The 21,592-nt window shown below is 37.5% G+C and overlaps 1 protein-coding gene across 11 annotated transcripts in view; it reads left to right on the top strand.

Annotated features, from left to right (window-relative positions):
* Positions 1 to 21,592, top strand: part of CTNNA3 (catenin alpha 3) — a 454,192-nt gene that overhangs the window by 380,947 nt on the left and 51,653 nt on the right. For all 11 annotated transcript variants that reach the window (XM_050305771.1, XM_050305769.1, XM_050305770.1 and 8 more), the window contains 2 exons: positions 5,932 to 6,024; positions 14,962 to 15,143. In XM_050305771.1, the coding sequence (XP_050161728.1) occupies positions 5,932 to 6,024; positions 14,962 to 15,143 (275 nt within the window). The remainder of the gene's footprint in view (positions 1 to 5,931; positions 6,025 to 14,961; positions 15,144 to 21,592) is intronic.

Here is a 21,592-nt window from a genome sequence, read left to right as displayed (position 1 = left end):
TGGCATACCTACAAAGTACCACCAGGGGAAGGAATGAAAATAGGGCTGAAATGCATGTTTCCAACATAAAAAGTGTAGCTTAGGATAGAAAATGGGTGCTAAAACTCTCAGTGACAATTTACTCAGCTGTGCCAACTTCACAGTTTTTATTTAAAAGGATTTTCAGAGGGCAGTACTAAAAAATTTCACTTTAAACTTTTAAGTTACACTCCTCAGCTCAGATCTTTCCTATTCCCTAACCGTTTATTGAGAAGGCTATTATCCTAATGTATGCTCAGTGAGAACTAAAAGCAGGGGAATTGTCGCATGGAATCAGATCTAGCTGTTTCTAATCGTGATTAATCTTAACTTTTTTTGTCTTAATCTCCTGTAACAGAATGTTATAAGTTGACTTGTTGTTAAACAAAACCTCCTGGCATCCAGTAATAACAAGGCAACTTTTGTCCCACACTGTGAGTTCACAGTATTTATTATTTTTAAAACCTCAAGTCTTTACTGTATAACATAATCTTTTATTATTGAAAATATTTCCGTCTTTCAGTGTTGAAGGATATTATTTAATCTCGTAAGGAGTTAGGATCTTTGGTCTTCTAAACCAGCATTTGTATTCTCACTAATCTTACCTGGAATTACAGCTTAAACATAAAAGAAATATTTTGCAAAATTTTCTCTGTTAATAACAAGAAATATTTATCCCCTACATTTGTAATGTGTACAGGTTATGGCAGGAGAATGATTTTGTTCTTACTTGATGACAAATTCCTTGCCAGTGCTTACTGACAATACTGCTGTCAAAGATGGGGTTCTGATCTCTGGTTTAATTAATCATTTGTTAGCTTTACATTAATAATACCACATATAATGTGGTATTCAGAAGATGTCATTTTTAAGGGATTTGCCAAGAATAGATTTCAAGAATGATCAATATGATCATTTTTAGTGGAGGGGATGGTAGTTTCCGTAGCATTGAGAAGTCACAACATTGACAGATTGAGAGCATAGGACTTTAATTTGCCCTTTAGAATGTGGGGTTTATTGTTCTCAACCCTCAAAGTAATTGCTTTTAGTGCAAACCTGAAAAGACTAGACAGCAGCAGTTATATGAGGTTCTTACTAAATTAGTCATCAAAAATAAATAACACTTGCAATTTCTTGTTCTCTTTCTAGTGCATGAAAACTTGTTCTGGCAGCCTGTCATCTGGCAGAATTAAGTGTGGGCTAATGGTGGTGTTGTGACTAATACACAGAAATATCAGCCAGTAGCTAAATAATTGCAAAGCACAATATTTGTGCATCTGTGACACATGTATCATAGTTTTTTACACTGAGTGACATGCAGCTTGACGTGATGGATTTTTCAAAATATGAGCATTAGATGAAATGCCCACAGTAGAATAGATAATCTGTTTAAACCCACTGTGTGGTCAGTGAAGAACATAGTAGACAAACTATGATCCTCCTGGAGTGCATAAAAGCATTTCTGTTGCTGCTGTGGTATTTACACAGCACAAATAACTGCATTTGCAGTAATGTGATAAAGACATCACTCATCAACTCAGCTCCTCTGAAGGTGTTAGTCTGCTCTGCATTTTAGTATTGATTTGTGAAAAACAATGACTGATGGGGCTGTTGAAACCAAGATAAGATAAAGCATAAGAGCATATAATGACATTTTAAAAGTCAGCATTTAATTGAATGTTAGATAAAAGTAGATAGCTCCCTCTCACCTCATGATGCCTCTTTGTCCACATTTACATTGCATATCTTGAGATTTTAGACTTGACTCTGCATTGTTTTCCAACAGCTGAAGACCTTTATTTGCAGGATTGATGGTTTCATGGGTGCATGCGGACATTAAAAACGAATGATCTGGGTAAAGTTGTTTGCATAATCACTTTTGAGGAGGGTTTGCATAAAAAACTTTGTGTTGGAAAAAATGCTGTGGAACCTAGTGAAGCATACTGTTCTACAAAGCTTGGACTGAAAAGCAAACGTGCCAAAATACCCATTTGCAACCAATTTGGAAGAATTGCCAGAGTTCTAAAGACTGAGGCCAGACCTTGGTTTTATTAATTATTCTCTTTAAAATCCTAGTAGAAAAACAAATGAAAATGTTTGTCATCAGAGAGTGTTTTTTATTTCATAGGTGAAAAGGTAATTCATATCTTGAAATCACCCAGGTGCAATAGTAATAACTTGCTGTTGCAACTCGAAGTTGAATACCAGGAGAGTGTAAAATTCATCAGTTTTAGACTTGGCTATAAATATGACTTTGGGTCCTCAGCCTGAGCCTTCAGTAACAAAAGCATTGAGAATGCAGATTTATTAGGATCGCTGAAATGTGAAAAGGAAGACATGCAACTTGTGTACCTTGTCAGCAGTAGTAATGTAATTACAGCCTTAAATGTGTGTGTAGGGATATCCTTGGATGCATTTTTGTCAGGATCAACAAAGGCTTTTCACAAATGACTGGAATCTCTCTTGCACCCCTGTGCCAACAGCCTGGGGCAGCGTCCTGTCCCCTCTCACACCTCTGCTCTTGCAGCCAGCTGTTACTTTATCTTGCTTGAAGGCTGCTCAGGCTTCATCTTCTAATGAATTTCTCCCCTCTTCCAGCACCCCTAGGGGTCCTGTTTAACAGTGCTGCTCCTATGGCTGCTGGAAACCCTTTTCTCAGTTTTCCTGTTTAAATTTATATCTGAACTCTGTTTACCACGGTGCTACACACATGAGTTTGTAGGTTGTTGCTGGCTGGAGTCTTGTGCAGGATTTCATTTTACCTCAGTGTTCTTCCTTACGTTTACTATAAATTCCATACTTTGTATGTCTTAACAGTGAAATTGCTGTCTTTTATTCATCCTGTCACTGACTACAAGAACCAACTCTCTTCCTCTGCTGTCACTTGCTGTTGCTGGGACTCCTCTTAGGGAGGTTATCTACACTTTATGTCAGAGCCCTAAATACTTAATCTTAAAGAATACTTTCAGCTTCCTTCCATGATTCTTAACTGCAGTCCTCAAGCTCTGCTATTTACCCTGGGCAAAATTTCTGATTATTGATGATAACATCCTATTTTGTGTCGCAAGCCCTCATAGTTCACACCTGTTCAAACAATCATCAAACATTCCTATTGAATATCTATGTGTTTGCAAATGGATATTCATAAAAGCAGTTGCATGTGTGTCTCAGGTATTTAATAAATAATGAATCATAAGAGCAACATGAAAATTACATAAAACAGCTTTCAAGGAGAGAAAACAATTAAGTAACTACATCTGTTGTTCTCATTATTATGGGGGTGGGTTTTTTTTCAGTTTTCAATGCTTTGCATCTGAAAATGATGATAGTTTATGGTTTGTGATTCAAAGTTAGATAAATCAAGTTTCTTTCTTCTTGAACTTTTGTCCTTAATCTTTAATAAGGTTTGGGTTTTTTTCTGAATTCTGTAGTAGCAATAATTCATAACCTGGAAGATCTGGACTTTGGAGAGAAGAGAGTTTCCACAAGAATTTAATGAAAGTGCACTCTGGAAAAATGGACTCTCTGCAAGGAACTTCTCATCCCAGTCAGAAATAAATTTTATTAACCTGAAAAGAGTGTATGCATTGTTAAAAAAAAAAAAAAAAGTTTTCTGACAACATGTATAGCAGGAGGGGTTCAGGTGAGCACACTTGCACTTAAGAGCCATCACTCTGCAGATGAGTAGAGTTGGAGAGGGAATCCCTGTGCCAGTGCAGCTGGAAAGAGATCTTGTGCAGTTTTGGAAGTGCCAGATCAGATTAATAGAATGATGATTTTGTCTTTGGAAAGCTTTCCTGAGACTGTTGTTTATAGGTGTCTTATACCAGAGTAATTTTGCTGACTCTTTTCTTCTAAGGTTTCCATGATGAGGCTGGTAGTATTTACACAGCTCAACTTCACAGAAAAATAGTATTAATGGAATGCTACAAAACTCTCTCAATACCCCTAAAATAATCTTTTTGTAAATATAAGCAGTTTGTTGTGGGGTGGTAATGGTGTAAAGCTCTTGTGGATATCACCTAGAATTCACTTACAAATAATGTGACTGTCTCAAAATGATTAACCATTCTACCCTCTCCCAACATTTTGTATTCCATGTTTTATAGAAGAAAGAAACCCTATACTGGAAATGTGGGATTGTCAGAGATTCCCAAGTTATCTGGTCACCCAGGAAGAAATGGTACTCTGCTGTCCTGAATCCAGCTTTATGATCACTGGGGGAAAAAAATTTGTAACTTATAAAATTTGTAATTTATAAAAACCTAAGAATGACTATATATATATATATATATAAATAGTAACCCAAGTATAGTGTAGCTGTAAAAGAAAGTGACTTTTTTTTCCTATAAACTGAATCAAGGCTATTACCTGCCTTAGGGCCCTGGTCAGTCTAATCCTGAGAAGCTGAAGTTTTAAAACTCTGTTTTAATAACCTACTGTTATTGGTCCTCTAATAAGTGTCTGTATGTCTTTCAATTCAAGTGAGTTTGTGATTTTTTTTTTTATTGCAGGGATATCCACCCACAGCCAAATCTCATTTTACTTTGACTCTGCAAATTTTTCAAACTAGTTTTGTATGGTAACAGCCTTTGGATACTGTGGAGTTCTTACCACGTCTAATTCCAGGTTTAAAATGGAGAGTTCACAACACTGGTAGTCTTTGCCTGAAAATAAGATGTTCCTTTTCCCACTTCACCAGTGTAGCACCATGCTCTTCTTCACCCCAAAAATGGGTTGCCTGTTTTCTTGAGGAAGTTTAACTGTCTTTTATTTTTGCCAACTTGTGCACCAGCTTGGGGTTCTTTATTTCTTACAGGGTTACCTCACAGTTCTTTCCCAAATGATACAAATGCATGGAGGTGGACTTACTCAGTTTAATATATTTAGTATAATGACTGTGCTATGGACCCAGAAACAAAATGACAGATCCCTACAGTGCCCCTCACAACAGATCTTTGTATATACTTTGACAGTAAAAATATGAAGGTGAGAATATAAAGCAATTCTGGATTAAAAAAAAAAATTATATTTGACTTGTTTGATAATTGGGTAAAAGTAATGACAGGGTTTCTTTCTGTCTTTTGTTAAGGTTATCTGATAGTCCTGCTCTTGGCATGTTTCTCTTGGCACATCAGTCTCAAGCTGATAGATCATTCAGTAGTAGATCTCTCCCCACTTATGTAGAATTTGGTTCTATGCATTTTTTGTTCTTAAAAATGTGGATTTACTTGATAAAGGGAAATTTCTTGAGTGCCCTATTGCATTGGCAGAACCAATATTATGCTTTATATTGTTCATAATTCTGGAAGTTTTTGTGTGCTTCATTGTGCATTGTTTTTTTTAAATATAAGTAAATTTAGCTTTTAATGGTTTATTTATTGTCTTTTATAAAGTCATGGTCCTTTTGATTTTCTTACTATGTTATTTATGATAAAGTGTCAGAATTCTGCATAAACCCCCTTTCTTTTAATAATATTTTTTGGTAAATGGGAAGGAGTAAATAAATCTGAAGACCTTGATTGTATTGCTCTTGTCACAAATTCCCAGACTCTCAGAATTTAATGGCACTTTAGTTGAGTAGGAGGAACAGACAGTGACAAATGAAATAATGCCATGTATAAAACCAGCAAATTATGGCCACTTAATTTTTTCTGTAGTGCAGGAACTTGTGCTGCTTGATGGAATTGATAAGTGACACTTTCAAAACCCATTTTTGTCATGTAAAGGTTTCTTGTAAGACACGTAAGTCCTTTAAGTGTCTTGCAGCAACAACACAACATTTAAACACAAAGTTTAGTAAGTGCTGGAAGGGGACTGGTTTTTGTTTGTCAGATGTTATCTTAGCTTGATACAAGCACCAAAGTTACAAACCATAAAGGAAAATAACCCATTTCTGCATTTTTTCTGCAGACACCTGAGGAGCTTGAAGATGTGTCTGACCTTGAAGAAGACCACGATGCATGCAGTCGTACCAGTATCCAGACTGAAGGGAAGACTGACAGGGTAAGTATCACACCAGTTGATGCACAAAGCACTGTGGCTGGGGAAAATGCTACTGTTACTGTTCCTGTGAAGCCACTTAAAGTCATCCAGTGAATCACTATAATCTTCTTCAGCTCTTAATAGATCTCTGAAAGTGTGTGGAGGACATAAAGCTGATGTACATGACCTGAAACAGAAAAAGACTGCAATTAAGTTGGAAATACTTTGTGAATGTACAATTAAACCGAAAATTGCTTACACTTAACTGAACAAAATTCCAACAGGTTACAGTTTCATAAATGTGGCTTGGTCTAATAGAGGCTGGGTTAATAAGGAATGGTTTTTACAAGGGTCTTACTGAACCTTGCGGTGTGTGTTAAACAAAAATAACCTCTGCATATGAGAGACTTCGTGTGCACAGAAGAGAAAGGGGTATATCTGGAATCTGAGCCACTGCAGTATGTGAGTTGCAGACATTTCCTGCTGTGTTCATGTGTGTACCTCTTCTGTAGTTTATTGCTTAGATAGGGAATTCATGAGGAAGTATGAAGAACTTCCTATAGCATTTGACAATTTCTCTATTTCTGGAAGTTTGGAATCTGGTATTCCTGTTGTAGCATCATTTAACCTGAGGACTTCACTACGTTTCTGAGTTTTGTTTATTGTTTACACTAAAACATTTTTAAAAATCAAAGTATTTACAAACATTCATCTTCTTTGTGTTTCCATTTTAAATAATGTTTCAGCAAAACTCTCTGTTTTCTATTCACAACTTTCTGACATGGAAAGATCCATGGGGCCAGAAATGGGGCCTTCATTACTTTTTTGCTCAGTACCTAGAGCAGCAATAGATCTCTCACTCTTGATTGATTCTAGTATTACTCCTGTAATGGAAATTATAAATGATAGGAGTAGTTGGGAAAAAGGCAAACTTTTAAGTATGGAAAGAATTATGTCAAAAAATGGTGGTTTAATTCATGTCTGCTTCTTAATAAACACATTCAACAAATATTTTCTTTATTAACACCCCAAATACTAATGAAAAAACACTAACCAAAATGAATGCAGTTCACTTGTGTTGCACATGTGAATACCATTTGTTAATTAACTCAGTTAATTCTTAAAACACAGTGAGAAATGTAATAACTATATGAAAGACCACCTCATAGCGTCTTATTTTTCAATAAACTTAATGGGCAATTAAAATATACTAGCTGCCCTTTGCAATTTAAATTAATCTTTGTAAATGTTAGCACATTTTCCTCACATTAAAGGCTAACATTTGTATTGCAGTTAAGAAAGGCAGGGTTTTCCATCAAAATGTCATCCATACAGAATGTCATGAATTTTTTTGGAACAGGTACAGAGGATGTGCTTGCATATTTTCATAAATATCCCATAATGAATGCAGATGAAGATTTTCTCATACTGGGAAAATAGAAGTACTACTTTGTAGATATTTACTATCAAAATGTAGTAACAAAAGATCCACTAAAGCTTTGAAAGATCACATTTTCATGCATGGTCTTCTGCTTCTCAGATAAAACAGTGTAGTTTTTCAAAGGGAATGCTTTTTTTGAAAAGAAGCACCATAAATAAGACATTCCAGACAGCTACACAAAGCAAGAAGTAAGTGCTGAAGACAGTTGTAGGTAGGGAAATAATATAATAAATATATATATATAAAATGTAATATAAAATAATACAATTGCTGTAAATGTTCCTTTTTGTGGGTTCTAGAAAGAAGTAATAGTTTAAAGCCTTATTCTCTATCTTGGAAAAAGTTTTCCTAAATTTCTGAGCTATCAGGGCCATAAGTGGCACATTACCTCCCAAAATAATAGAAAATTACAACTTTGACTAAATTACATACATACCCACTCAGCCTAAATCAACATATTGACAGAGAAACCTGCATACACTTTTTTTTTTAACAGATGTTTGAACAAATCCTTTTGCTGCTGCAGCAAATAAAAGAACAATGATTTCAAGCCTCTTTATTTGGACTACTATTTGATATTGATATTCGAAGATTTATATCTAGAACCTGTTTAGCAATATGAAGAGTCTGTATAGGGAAGATAGATTTTAAGGCTTAGACAGAGTTTGCGCTATTTTGTGTTGCGCAACAGATTTCTGTGCTGTTGGGAGGCTGTTCCATGTAGTGCTGACACCAGGAATGACTGTGTTCCAGAAGGGGTTTGGCAGGATTGTGGACTAACCTTTTTTCTCCTTGAGTTCTTTCTCTTGGGTATTTCAACTATGATAATTCAATTTTATTTATACATAGCTGGCTCCATACTAGTTCTGCATAACAGCACTCTTGATTCCTCTTGCTTTGTCAAGAGTGTTGTAATATCTTTTATGTCACATCTCTCACTGCTCCAACAGGGAACTAGTGCCCTTTTTTTTTTCTGTTTTAATCACAACATATAAAACCAGATGTGATGTGTGTATGCCACTCGTAACAAAAGCTACATCTTAACTAGCAAATCTCATTTCCCTTATGCAGGAAACAGTCATGTATTATTAATCACACCTTCTTCAGGATCTATCTCTATAAAGACAGAGTATAGGTTCGTGGGTGAGATAGCAGAATTGAGATTTGACCTTGTATTTATGTACCTGACTCATCTTGGAAATGTTACTTCCTTGATCTTTTCCCTCAGATAATTCCATTTTTCTGAGATGAATATGACACTAGTCTGTGGCACCAGCCCACTCTGTGGGATACAAATTAACTTTGGCAATGTGCTGTGAGATCTTTCGGTATTTAAACTGCATAGAAATACTCATTATTGCTTGTAGGGCAATTCTATATCCTTGAAGACAATCCTTAGGATCAAATCCTTAGCTACTATAAAAACAGGTACTGCTCGTGGATCCAAGGGCTAATGCAGTTTTTCTCAGCTGAAAGTTAGACCTCCCTCTGGTTATTGTGTCTAATTTGTGTAGTCAGCTCTGCAGGCTTATCACACACTAATTTCGCCTGAGAAAATTTATGCCATCATGGTCAGAGTAATTCCACTGAGGTAGTTACTGTCTTATTATCATATGATTTTTGTGTTGAAGAGAAGGTCGAGTCAGAATTTGCCCCATTCATTTTCAGGATTGGAAGCCACGTACATGTTAATAATCAGAGAAAAAATATTTTAAGTGTTTAAAGTTACTAAATTAGTGAAGAGAACAGCTTAGCTTAATTTCAGAGTTACTGCTGCAGGATGAGATGATCATATCGAAGGAAGAGGCAAAATGTTTTACCTCATAACATGGATTAATCCACTTAGGGATGACAAGAGCAGAACTGCTTTCAGGCAACCACCCACCCATATTGTTGGTTTTTTTTTTTCAGAGTTCTGCACACAGTTTTGTTGAATGCACTGACAAAAACATCTGAAAATAAGATCATGTTTTGTACATGTTTGTTCCATACTATGTTTGTGCAACAATTCTGGGCTGGTAAAAAGTTGACTCAATGTGTGTTGTGAGAAAATCTAGGCTGAATTATTTCACTGGTTTATTTGTGATACATCTGAAATACAGCGATCAATTATATATGTCTAAAATTAGAGCAAACTCTAAGAAAAGAGAAGAGATATAAAAGCAAACATCAAGAACTGTTAATACTTGCATAAAAAGTAGTTAGAGGGGAAGTTAAGTTTGCCATCAAATGAATTAGCTATTCCTATTCAAGCAGCAAATACTTTATATCTAAGTTCCTCTGTTAGTAGAAATACTGGCATACATTAACAGGAAGCATGTGCTATTTTATAAATAAAAAAGTCAATTTTAGAATATTTAATTTCCATTTTTATCAAAGCCATGCACAGGCATGAAATACTGATGATAAGAATTCAAGCATAATGAAAATAACTACTGTAATTCTGAGTAGTTCTGTGAGTAGTAATTGTGACTCTTCATACATAGCAAAAGTAGCCATGATCTATCAAAAGCATTTAATTTTCTTGCCAATTTTTAAGCCAGTTTCAGTAAAGGGGAGAGATTAAGTTAAGGTCTCAAGGTTATAGCAGTGTATTATATACTGTTACAAAGTAGGACTGGAGAGAACCCCAAGAACTTGGCTAATCCAGCCATTTGTCCTGAGGTAGAATAAATATACTCCTTCCTGATAAATATATATACATAGATATATAAATGAGCAATTTATCCTTTAAGACAGTGGTTTCTGTCTGTCCTTTTGACCTGTTTTTCTTTCCTTTGGATCCTCTGCAGCTGGTTAATAACTTCCTAAATTTTGTGTCCAGACTATTTATATACTACTAAATGCATTAAGCCACCTGTGGTCTCAGCAACAAGCACTAGTGTAAGGTTTACACTGTTTTCTCCTGTATGCATACTTTGGATTGAGTTTTGGATGAGGTTTGCCCTTTTGCCAACTACAAATCACCACCCACAGAACTGCCAATAACTGGTTTTGTCTCAGTTTTGTGTGTTTTGGCGACTTTTCTAAGGTGTAAAACCTTGTGCTTTTCTCAGCTGAAATATATCCCGTGATTTTTTCAGGTCATTTTCAGTTCTCAAGTTTCTTAAGGTTGCTTTGAATTGTAAACCAGACCTCTTCCCCTGCAAAGGTGTGATGTGTACGTGGGGTTGTGTCATCCATGGCATGATTAGTGAAAATGTTGACTAGTGCCAGAATCAGGGTATTCCCTTCAGGACTCTGCCTTCTGGTTTGCTGTGAGTTCTTTATAAGTATTCTGTGAGTAGTTTTCTAACCAGCATCATGTCCACCCAATGGCAACTACATCTAGGTCATATTTCCCTAGATTCTTTATAATGATGACACGAGAATCAGTGGCAAAACTCTATCAAGGCCCAGATTTATGACATGTTGCTTTTTCATGTATAGCCCTATAATGCTGAGACAAAGAGAAATTAGAATAATATGACTCAGTTAGTCAACCTTTTTAGCAGAGGCTGATGCAAAAATGGTATTAAATATTTTTTTGTTATCTCCCTACCAATTTATTCAATTATATTCTATCTAAAAATAGAGGGGAACTGTCACGGCAGCACAAATGAGGCATTCTCTGAACTTCAGCAGGCTTGCTACAATTCTTGAAATTGAGAGAAGACAACTGATGACAGTAGGTAGTAAACCTATCAAAAGAAACACATCTTCCCCCTGCTGTCAGTAATCACACACCCACACAGTTCATCTTCTGGGATGTGTGTTCACTTTGCTGTGAATTGCTGAATAGCCACCATTCTATTTTTAACTTCTTTATCCAAACTCCAAAAAAATTATTTCCTCAGTAAGAAAAGTAGGGTTCTGTAGAATAGTTTTTGTCTCATGCTCACCTTCCTGATAAAATGGGTTCATCAAATCACAGAGTGGTTTGGGTTGGAAGGAACCTTAAAGATCATCTAGTTCCAAACCCTGCCATGGGCAGGGATGTCATGTTTGTTCAAGAAAAAGCAATTAAAGGTCACGATTGGAACTGCTGGTTGAAATATATTGCTGAGCTTTGAGTGACTTGGAAGGGGTCCTGTTCACTTTCACTAGATATTCAGCTGGCTGCAGCAGGAGAGCAGGAAGAGAGGTGAGATGGCTCCTTGTGGCTACTGAGTTTGTGGGGGAAGGAAAAGCTTAGCTCTCAAATAAGGCAAGGCAGGGACATCAGTTGGGTCTTTTGGGATCTTTGTCGTTATCTTATATCTACACTGTGTGAAAAGTAGATTATTTTGTGGTTTTGCTTGTACAAGCTCTGAAAAGTTTTTCACATGATCAATCAAAGAATGGTGTTTGTTTCTTCATATCCTACAAAATTGCAGAAAAAGAGTTTTTCTCTTTTCTGCTCTGTAGTTACATGACATATTGCAACCTACAAAGCAGGAAGTGTTAAATAATTTTCAAAGAGAGGTTCTTTGCTCTTGCTTTAATGTATTGTGATATTTTTTGTTGCTTTTCTTTACTTCCTGGTTCCTGTAAGTGGTAAGAATTTTAGTGGCATGGACCTGGCCAGGCATTTGGTTTTAGGGGTCAGGAAAGAAAAAAAAAAAACCAAGGCATGTGAATCTAAGACTTTAGGACAATAATCTTAAGTTTAGATAAAAGTCAAATCTTTAGAGTGAAGCCAGGGACAAAGTTAGGCAAAAGACCAGTTCTTTGGGTTGGGATCTTATTGGCAAGTAATGCACCAGTGAGAGGAGAGTCAAAATCTTCACCAAGTAGTTACTCCACATGTATGCTTAAATGACCTTAAAAGTTCCGTTTCTCCAATGGATAATTACCTGAAACTTAAAAGGGGCTGGAATGAAAAGAAACACTGATCTCACAGGCTACGTCAAGTTGCAAATGGGAGAATGCAAATAACATGAGCCCAGTGCTGGAGAATGCAGCTAAAATAAATAGCCTTCTGGGGAGTTAATTCAGGGAAATTAAAGACAAAAATCTACACCTTTTTTTTTTTTAATAGAAGAAAGAAAATATCAAAAATATAACTGCTTCTTTCATCTAGTCTTAATTTTATTATCTGCTACTGCAACAAAAACTTTTTTGTCTTAGAAGTAATGAAAAAGTAATTTTCTCCTGGTGGACAAAATAAACCTGCAGTCATGTAATAGCATTCATTCAATTTAGATCTTTATTTCACAATTACCATTATGTTGCCTATTTTGATACCAAATCAAATCTGTGCTTAAAAGAATGTGTATCCAATTGTTTTATTTTGTTGCTGTACATGGTTTTAAAGCAGTATGAGGGAAAGGAGAGAAAAGACAAGGTCAGAATTATAGTTTCCTTTGCCCCTTTGTTCCAGTGGATAATGTGTCTCATTGTACCTGAAGCTCATTATGGTTGGCAGATAGCAGGATTCTGTATGTCACAGTTCCCTCATTAAAATGTCATCTTTCTTGTGGTTTCAAGATCCAGGCCTGTGATCTTGAACTCAAACCAGTACTGAAGCTAGGGGCTTGGAAATACCATAGACATCCACCGATCAGCAAACATGCATCAGATCATAAAAAGGTCTCTTCCGTCTGTAGCCCAACTCTTTATTTTTGTTTCATACCTTTCCCATTGTTGTGGTTTAACCCCAGGTGGCAACTCAGCCCCACACAGCTGCTTGCTCACCCCCCCACCTTGGTAAGGGGCAGAAAATAGGAAAAGTAACAGTGAGAATACTTGAGGTAAAGTCAGTTTAGTAGATAAAGCAAAAACTGTGCACATAAGCAAAGCAAAACTAGGAATTCATTCCCCATTTCCCATGGGCAGGCAGGTGTTCAGCCATCCCCAGGACGGCACATAATGGTGACTTGGGAAGGCAAACACCATCACTCTGAATGTCCTCCTTCCCTTCTTCTTCCCCCAGCTTTATGTGCTGAGCATGACCCCGTGTGGTCTGGGGTATCCCTTCGGTCAGTTGGGATCAGCTGTCCCAGCTGTGTCCCCTCCCAGCTCCTTGTGTCCCCCCACCCTGTGCTGGTGGGGTGGGGTGAGGTGCAGATGCGGCCTTGTCTCTGTGTCAGCTCTGGTCAGCAATAACAAAAACATGGTTATTTTATCAACATGGGTTCCAGCACAAATCCCAAAAAGCCCACAGTAACTACTGTTGAGAAAATTAACTACCCCAGCCAAAAAACAGCACACCCAGCAAGCCTATCCTACCGCCGTGAGGAAAGTGTGTCTTGGTCTTCTCTGGTCTATTTAGTTATGTGGGTTTTTTTTAACAAAACAAGAGAAGTAGTCCTCGAAATAGTTCCACCTTCTAAGTCTGTGACTGTAGGGTAATTCTGACCACTGTATGTTGGTTCCTTCCACCCTTAACCATTCTGTGATTCTCTGTGATTCTGTGACTGTGATTATAACATAGGTACATGTTGGGAAACCTGTAATTTTCAGTAATTTATATAAATGAGAAAATTAACCCTGTACCAGTGTGATTCTAGCATAAATAAGATATCTGAAAAGACATGGCTTGAAAAACATCTGTATTACATGTAAGCTGATTGCCTGTTATATTAATTATAAGTAATTCACTGCCTTAACTTTCCATTTTGTTGATGATAGATAATGTTTTATAAACAATAATAAGTCACAAAATATTTACTGTTTAATTGCGGAGTAATTTCAGTGTGTTAATTGTTGCTGCATGTAGTTGTGAATTCCTGGTGGGGACCACTTTTCAGGGAAGGTGCTGGATAAGAACCACAATGGCAGTAGAGCCATCAAGACCAACTGCTTCCCAGGGGTATTATGAAGGGCCAGGACTTCCATGTGGCCACATAATATCTTGGCCCCTGTCTGCTTCCTGGCCAGTGCCTGACACAGGAGGTTTATCTGACCCTTGTCTGGAGAAGGCTGATGATCTTGGTCGTGAAGAAGAACATTAAGTAAAATATTTCTCTCACCATTTTCAGGAGTTTTTGGTAACCTTTTTCACATACTGATTTCTGATGTGTTCACCTGTTTATCTTCTGCAAAGACTGAATATCCATCTTTGAACAATTAAGTCTTTTTTGGCTCTTCAAATGTTAATGTAGAACCTTCTCAGGAGAGAGAACATGCATACCTGAAAGTTCTAGGACAATTAGCCCTTTTCATTGATTATTTCCTACCTAAATCAATACTGCATTTTGTAACTTGCACATATATCATACTTAAAAACACTTAGGTTCCTTAACCCTAAGAAATAGGAGAAACTGTCAGTCATATTTCATTAAGGCTCTTTGGAAGAATTTATTCATCTTTCTCTCGCTATGTTAATATTAATGGTTTCACAAACACCACTGACCCCATCACACTGAGGTAATTTATTTGGCACAGCCAAATGACAGCATACAGATTTTGAAATTTAGAAGTGCTCAAACTCGAGCCGTTGGCTCAGGCCACAGTGGTTTTAAGCTATATATTTAATAATGTACAGTGGTTTTGTTTTAAAAAAGAAAAATACTCTGACATGGATGTTTTACTAATCAAAATATTCTGTGTTTTAGGCCAAGATGACTCAACTGCCAGAGGCTGAAAAGGAAAAGATAGCTGAGCAAGTGGCTGACTTCAAAAAAGTCAAGAGTAAGCTTGATGCCGAGATTGAAATATGGGATGATACCAGCAATGACATAATTGTTCTGGCCAAGAGGATGTGTGTGATTATGATGGAGATGACTGACTTCACAAGGTAATTATGCAAAAAAAGGGTCTTCGATATTTATAAATGTTGGAGGCCATTGTCAAATTGTTCTGGCAGCAAATGTTGAGTTTTTAATATCAGGTGACAGCATCTTTACAAAATGGAGTGGCTAAGCTAATGTAACACACTAGGGAGCAATACTGAAGTGTGGGGAGGGAGTTGGAAGTTTTGAGCTGTGTTTGTCCTTATTTTTTTTTTCTTTGTCCTCTTTTATTAATTTGGTTGGTAGGGTTTTTGCACATCCTTAGCACCCTATTTCTGCTCTCACTTAAAGGGAAAAAAACCAAAATAATCTTGATTTTAGGCAGTAGTTTTGTTGTCATCTGTTTTCTTTCTGCTTGTATCAGACCATGCTGTCAAGCATGAAACACACTATACAGAGCCTACCCGTGGCAGTGCACTTTTATACTCATGCATATTTTATATCACATTACCTGCTCTTGCTTTCATCAGAACTCTATCATGCTGCTATATGTAGTTTTGAAGAATGAAGTGTCCTGTAGCAAAAATAGCTGTCAAAGCTGGCCTTTTTTTCTACTGTCAGTGTATGTTCTATATGCTTGTTTAGCAGGAAACAATCTTAAATTCAGGAGCTTTTTCTGCAATGCACTGAATCAAATGCTCAGTAAATTTCATCAAAGTAATTATACCAAAGGAAGATGGTGATGGTGTTGTCTGCCCCCCTTACCCCCTCCCCAATCAGGTTAGAAGTAAAATAGTTGCTAACAAGTGAAGCCTTAAAACACAACCAGTCCTCCAAGACACTTAATGTCTTATAAAATAAATCCTTTCATGCAAGGTATGAAGAAAAATCTCATCCTCTTAGACAAATTCTTTGGGTGTGTGAATGAGCAGCGTTACATAGGGCTGGACCAGGTAACAAAGCTGGGCTCTACTGTTGGATTGTTCTGGGGAAGACAGCTGTTGCATTTTATCACACTGGCACCTTCCAAATTCACCTTCATGTGAGAGAGATTTAAAGACCTGCATGGGGAACTCTACAACCTTGTTCTTTTTAAGAGTATATGATTTGCACTGGGACCTTTGAAAAAGAACATTCTGTGCCATAAAGCCAATCTTTACAATTAAAGTCACCTCTCTGGCAAAAATTCTTTATATTACCAGCTTTAGATAATCAAAATTAAGAAGGCCAGCTCAAAGCCTTAATTTTATATCTATGGCTCTCAGTTGAACACAGCATAATCTGCAATTTAGAGTCAAAGAGGAGCTCTTGATGAAGTGCTGCTGATATCCAGAGAGTCTGTGGAGAACTCTGAAATTACTCTGCTAAAATAACTTACTTGAAGGTAAAGTTAAAATGTTTTGTGGAGAGAGAATGAAAATCCTAGTCTGCACTTCAGAATATCGTACATTGTTGGAAGAAGGAGTCTGATTATTCTCTTCCAAGTTCTATGGATTGTATTACTCTTTTTACTTCACAGACATTTATATTATAATTTGAGGTATGCAAGTACATACTAGAATATATTCCTATGTTATGTGTTTAATACTCAAGCTGTAGTTTCTTGGAGGGAGGATCATCTTATCAAGTATTTTGTTCAGTGTCGAGGGCCCTTGGCAACAGAAATCAAGGTCACCCTGTAATACACAAATGGTCTTACAAGATACTTTGTATCTTACCTAACTTTGTCTCACACCTTTATATAGCTGGTTTTGAAGACGTCCTTTAGTAATATGGCTTCAAGTTTTGTTTCTTCTTCAATGTCAGATGAAATCTTGTAAAATGGAGATTTGTATCTATCTGAGCAATAGATGAACTTGTTTGCCAAAGGTGGCAGTTAAGTGCCAGCTGGCTTTTTCAATTCCTGCTCTGTAGAAATCTGGGAATAGAATCATAGAATTGTTTAAGCTGGAAAAGTCCCTAAAGATTATCGGGTCCAACCATTAACCCAGCACTGCCTTGCTCTTAGTTAAACCATGCCCACAAGTGCCACATCCACGTGTTTTTTGAACACTTCCAGGAATGGGGATTTCCCCACTTCCCTGGGCAGCCTGTTCCAGTGCTGGACCACCCTTTCAGAGGAGAATTTTTTCCTAATATCTAAAATAAACCTCCACTGGTGCAACTTGAGGCCTTTTCCTCTCATCCTGTCTCTTGTAACCTCGGAGAAGAGACCAACCCCACCTGGCTATATCCTCCTGTCAAGGAGTTGTAGTGAGTGAGAAGATTTTTTCTCCAGGCTGAACTTCCTGTTCCCTTCTCTGGGCACACAAAGGATGTGCAGCAAATACATGTACAGCAAGCACCGGCTCACCTTAGGGTTTGAGCTTTCCAGTCTGTAACTCCAGGTTCTTGAACATGGAAGAAGTAAAAGATTCTGACATTTTGTATTTGTAAAATCAGAAACTACTCAGACAAATAGCTGATTTCTGTTTTTCTTCGAACGGTATTGCATTCATTGTTACTTAATCTCAATGAGAGCTTTTCAAAGTTTTTCAAGGTCAACTTTGCATTTCTGTATTACCCTGACCATTTGTGCAACAGTAATATTTTCAACTAAAACCAAGTTAATATTGGTATCAAAATAACTCATTATTCAGACAGAAGGTAATTGGGAGTGATGATAAATTGTTGATATGTGTAGCTCGTATCATTAATGAAAATACCCCAGGATGACTTCAGTGAAGGCCACTGGTAATCAGTGATTACTCAGTGGAAGTTAGGACTGCTGCAAATTGTAACCATCTGAAGTAGCTCATTATACCTTAACTTCCTTATTTGATTATAGGGCAGATTCTTCTCATTTTTTTGAGTCTTGGCAGAAGGGACCTGCAGAACCTCATTGGAAACAATTCTTTTCCTACTGAACAGTTGTGAGCATGTCCTCTGCAAACAGACACTAGGCCAGACTACTGTAATTATATGAAATACATATTTTTCCAGCTTTTTTAAAAACTTTGTATGTGAAACATGACATAAACTTACTGAAACTTGCTGATGATGAACTGGAAAAGTAATTGAGCAAGAGCAGTAAGGCATTGTTGAAAGTCTGTACCAGCCAGCAGCAGCTGCTCATTGGTATTATGGAGATGATAATCAGGCCTCATTATGGAAAACCGGTTATATTGATTACTGGAGTCTATTCATCTGTTAAAAATTCTATAAAAAACCCACATATTTGCAGTAGTAAGCTTTGGCCCTGACGGGCAGAAGTGGAGGCAGTGGACACCAGGCATTTGCTCTGCTGAAAGTGTGGCTCTCTATTCCTTTTGGACTCCAGCAGACTTGTTTGTTGGGGATAACATACAAAGTTCGTGGCAATTTAATTCTGTTTGCTGAAGGTCATTGCTGCTAGAAAGAAGATAGTTTGGTAGAGGTTTCTTTTCTGACCTTCACTTTTCTGAAAATGAACTGGATTGTACTTTTAGTTTCCTTAGGAGGGCTACAGTGAATGAGGCAAAAAGAACAAGGAGTGTGAAATTGTTCCTGTGTTGCCATGGCTTTAACAGCAAAGACATTCAGTGAAGCTGAGAAACAAATGAGCTATCAGTGGGTCTGCTTATGTTTTCTATCCTCAGCCTGGAGCTGCAGCCCCATCCCTGTCCTTCTCACGGAATTCCATCTCAACTTGGCTCTGCTGGCTTCCCCCATGGCTGACCAGAAACCTGTACTTCTGACACTGGTCTCATGTCAAAATGAGCAAAGCCTGGGAGATGGTTCCTGTGTGACTGTTCCTTCTCATCTTCCTCCTAATATGCAGAAGTGCTTTGTCACTTCTCTGTTCAGACGAGCTAGGTGCTTCCAGAGCACCCAGGATCTATCCAAAGTGCTTGTCTGCACCTCTTCCGAATCTGCCTGCTGTACAGAACTGTACAGAATAGGTTTTTTTGGTTTTCTGATACCTTGAGGATTCACTCAGGATAGCAGGGCATTTGTTTTCTTGGGCTGGAAGGGGTTTAGGCTTACTTTTAAACTTCAAGAGTATTAGGCTAAAAATTATCTGGAATCCTTCTTTCCACAAAGCCATCATGTCTGTAGCCCTCATATGACACACTCTGTAGCCCAGCAATGACGACGTTCCGTAGAGGGCGGAACTCCGTCTTGGCCCAAACTCTGTCAGTGTTGTGAGTGTTGATCTGTGTTATGGAGAAGGGAAACACGATTTCAGTTCTTGGTTCAGCTTTTGAAAGGCTTTAGTTTCTTGGACAAGGATGAGCTAATGAGGATTGCTTTGTCCATAGCTTTTTCCTGTCAGTGATCTTGGATGACTTTGTGTAGGTCCCATTTTGGATTACTGAACTCTCAGGGACAGGGTGTCCCTGACAGTGCAGTGTGTGCAACATGATGGTTGCTGTATATTATTTCAGTGCTGTGATATTCACTTGCTTGCACCTGAAGTACCAAGTACCTTTGTAGTCTGAGGCATCCAACACCTGAAATGCTTTAGCTGTACAAGAACCATTACACACTTGAAAACTCAGTACAGAACTTACACCTACTGGTTTCAAAATGAAAGTTCCTTCTGGTTTTGGGCTTCCACTTATTCCATTGACAGATCTGACCTGCTGTATGGGAACATACAAGTTTAAGGAATAACTTCTGTCTCAGCAATAAATGAGTTTTCTTCCTTTAAACTGAGCTTTTAAGCAAACCTAATTCCTGGCAATAATCTCTATAAACGTAGTGCAGTCAATTAATTTAATTCACTGCTTAGACTTCAGCATATGTGACACTGTGACATTGTATTGATGGGTGGTATCTGAATGAGAGATTAGAAAAGTACTGGCATATAATCAAGAAGACTGCACTGGTGTTTTTCAATGTACAACATGCAGAATTACCTGTAAAAGGAAGGGGGCGTGAAAGAATAGGGATTTGGGTATGTATAAACGTACATGTGTGCTCACATAATTTGAATTTTTTTTCCTTCATTGGGTCCTGTTACATTTTCCTAGTGCAAACACACACATATTCAATCAATGAATATTCATAAGTTTAAAGAGAAGTTATAGCCTTTAATTTTATGGGGAAAATGTATTCAGTCACCTGGATCAATCACACATCAGTGTTCCATCCTTTTGCTATGTTTTCTATAGAAGTAAATATCAAGAAATCGCCTGACCTGCCATAACAGTTTTAATAATATTCTTGTGAAAATATTCTAACTTCTCTGCTCATTGACTAAAAAGGTACAAGAAAAATTGTAGGGTTGCATTTGGTTTGGTTTGTTTTCCCCTAAGCTTTATGTGTAAATGGAACAGGATTTTTGTTTTCCATTACCACAGTACATTTAAAATTAAAAAGGTGTTTACCAATAATTAGACATAAGTTCACTTTTGCTCACATGTGTATCTAATTCAAACAGTGCTTAGGATAAGAACACTGGAATTTTTAATTCACACTGAGAAAGCAGCAAGAAGAGATTGATGGTTTAAGCATAAAGGGAGCTCTTGAGAGTCAGAACTTGGTGAGAACGGTTTTCATGGACAGCCTTAGTGTTTGACTCTTGTATACCAAGGAAAGTTCCTTCACACAGAGAACTGCAGGATGTCCTCATGCAAGATTTGCACACGTTTTGGTGATAGGAAAGAATGCACCAGGGCTCAGGTAAGATTCGGATGTACAAGGCAGAGCTGACTGCTACGTGAGAGGTGATTTTTGAAGACACACCAGGGAGAGACCAGTGCTGGTAACTGACTTTGCAAGGCTGTTTCACAGCATGTGCTAATGGCATGGAGTCCATGGATTCAGGATTCAGAGTGCCTGATCGAAGCCTCTGTGACAATCCCTCTCAATAGTCTGTGGTATAAGCAGTAAATAAGAGTCACTGGGCTTTTATCCCTTACCCATTTTTTAGGTTGTTAGATTCCAAATGGGGCCATATAAACACTTTCTTTAGATAAAGAGTTCAGCTCTTAGCAAACTATTCAGAAAGTGTCTCATATTTGCTCTTGCTGCTTGACACTTGCTTCGAAAATGGCATCGATGTCAGAGTTAATATGAGAAATATAGTAAAAATAGCAAAACAAATTAGCAAGACTTGAAAGAATAAATCTAGCAAAGTCATCCTCTAAAAGCTGTCCTCCTTTATCCTTACAGTAAGACTAAATGTAATTCTGCTTTTCCCTCTACTACTTCCAAGGATTGCAGCTTCGCCTAAACTTTACTCTGTTTCACTCTTGTTTAGGACCAAGTGCAGCTGCCCCATCTAGCAAATCTCCTCACCAGAGAATAGCGACAGTCTGCAACCTTAATTCATCTGGTCTTCTAGTCTTTGCTTGGGAAAGCAAAAGAGGGATCTAAAAAGAAGATGGGAGGTCAAGATGGCAGTCGTGTAGTTACTGGGATTTGAAGAGACCATGGGACAAAAAGATAACAAAGAAGGAGGACAAAGGAGGGATTCTATTCCTAGTCTAGTTTATCCATGAACCTTCTCACCATAACTCCCTATTTGATTTACTTTTCCTGGTGCCCC

The sequence above is a fragment of the Myiozetetes cayanensis genome, unplaced genomic scaffold (genome assembly GCF_022539395.1).
Source record: "Myiozetetes cayanensis isolate MyiCay16 unplaced genomic scaffold, myiCay2020 scf10, whole genome shotgun sequence".
NCBI classification, from domain to species: domain Eukaryota; kingdom Metazoa; phylum Chordata; class Aves; order Passeriformes; family Tyrannidae; genus Myiozetetes; species Myiozetetes cayanensis.
Note: the sequence above shows the minus strand (reverse complement) of the source record. Positions and strands in the feature narration are given on the sequence as shown.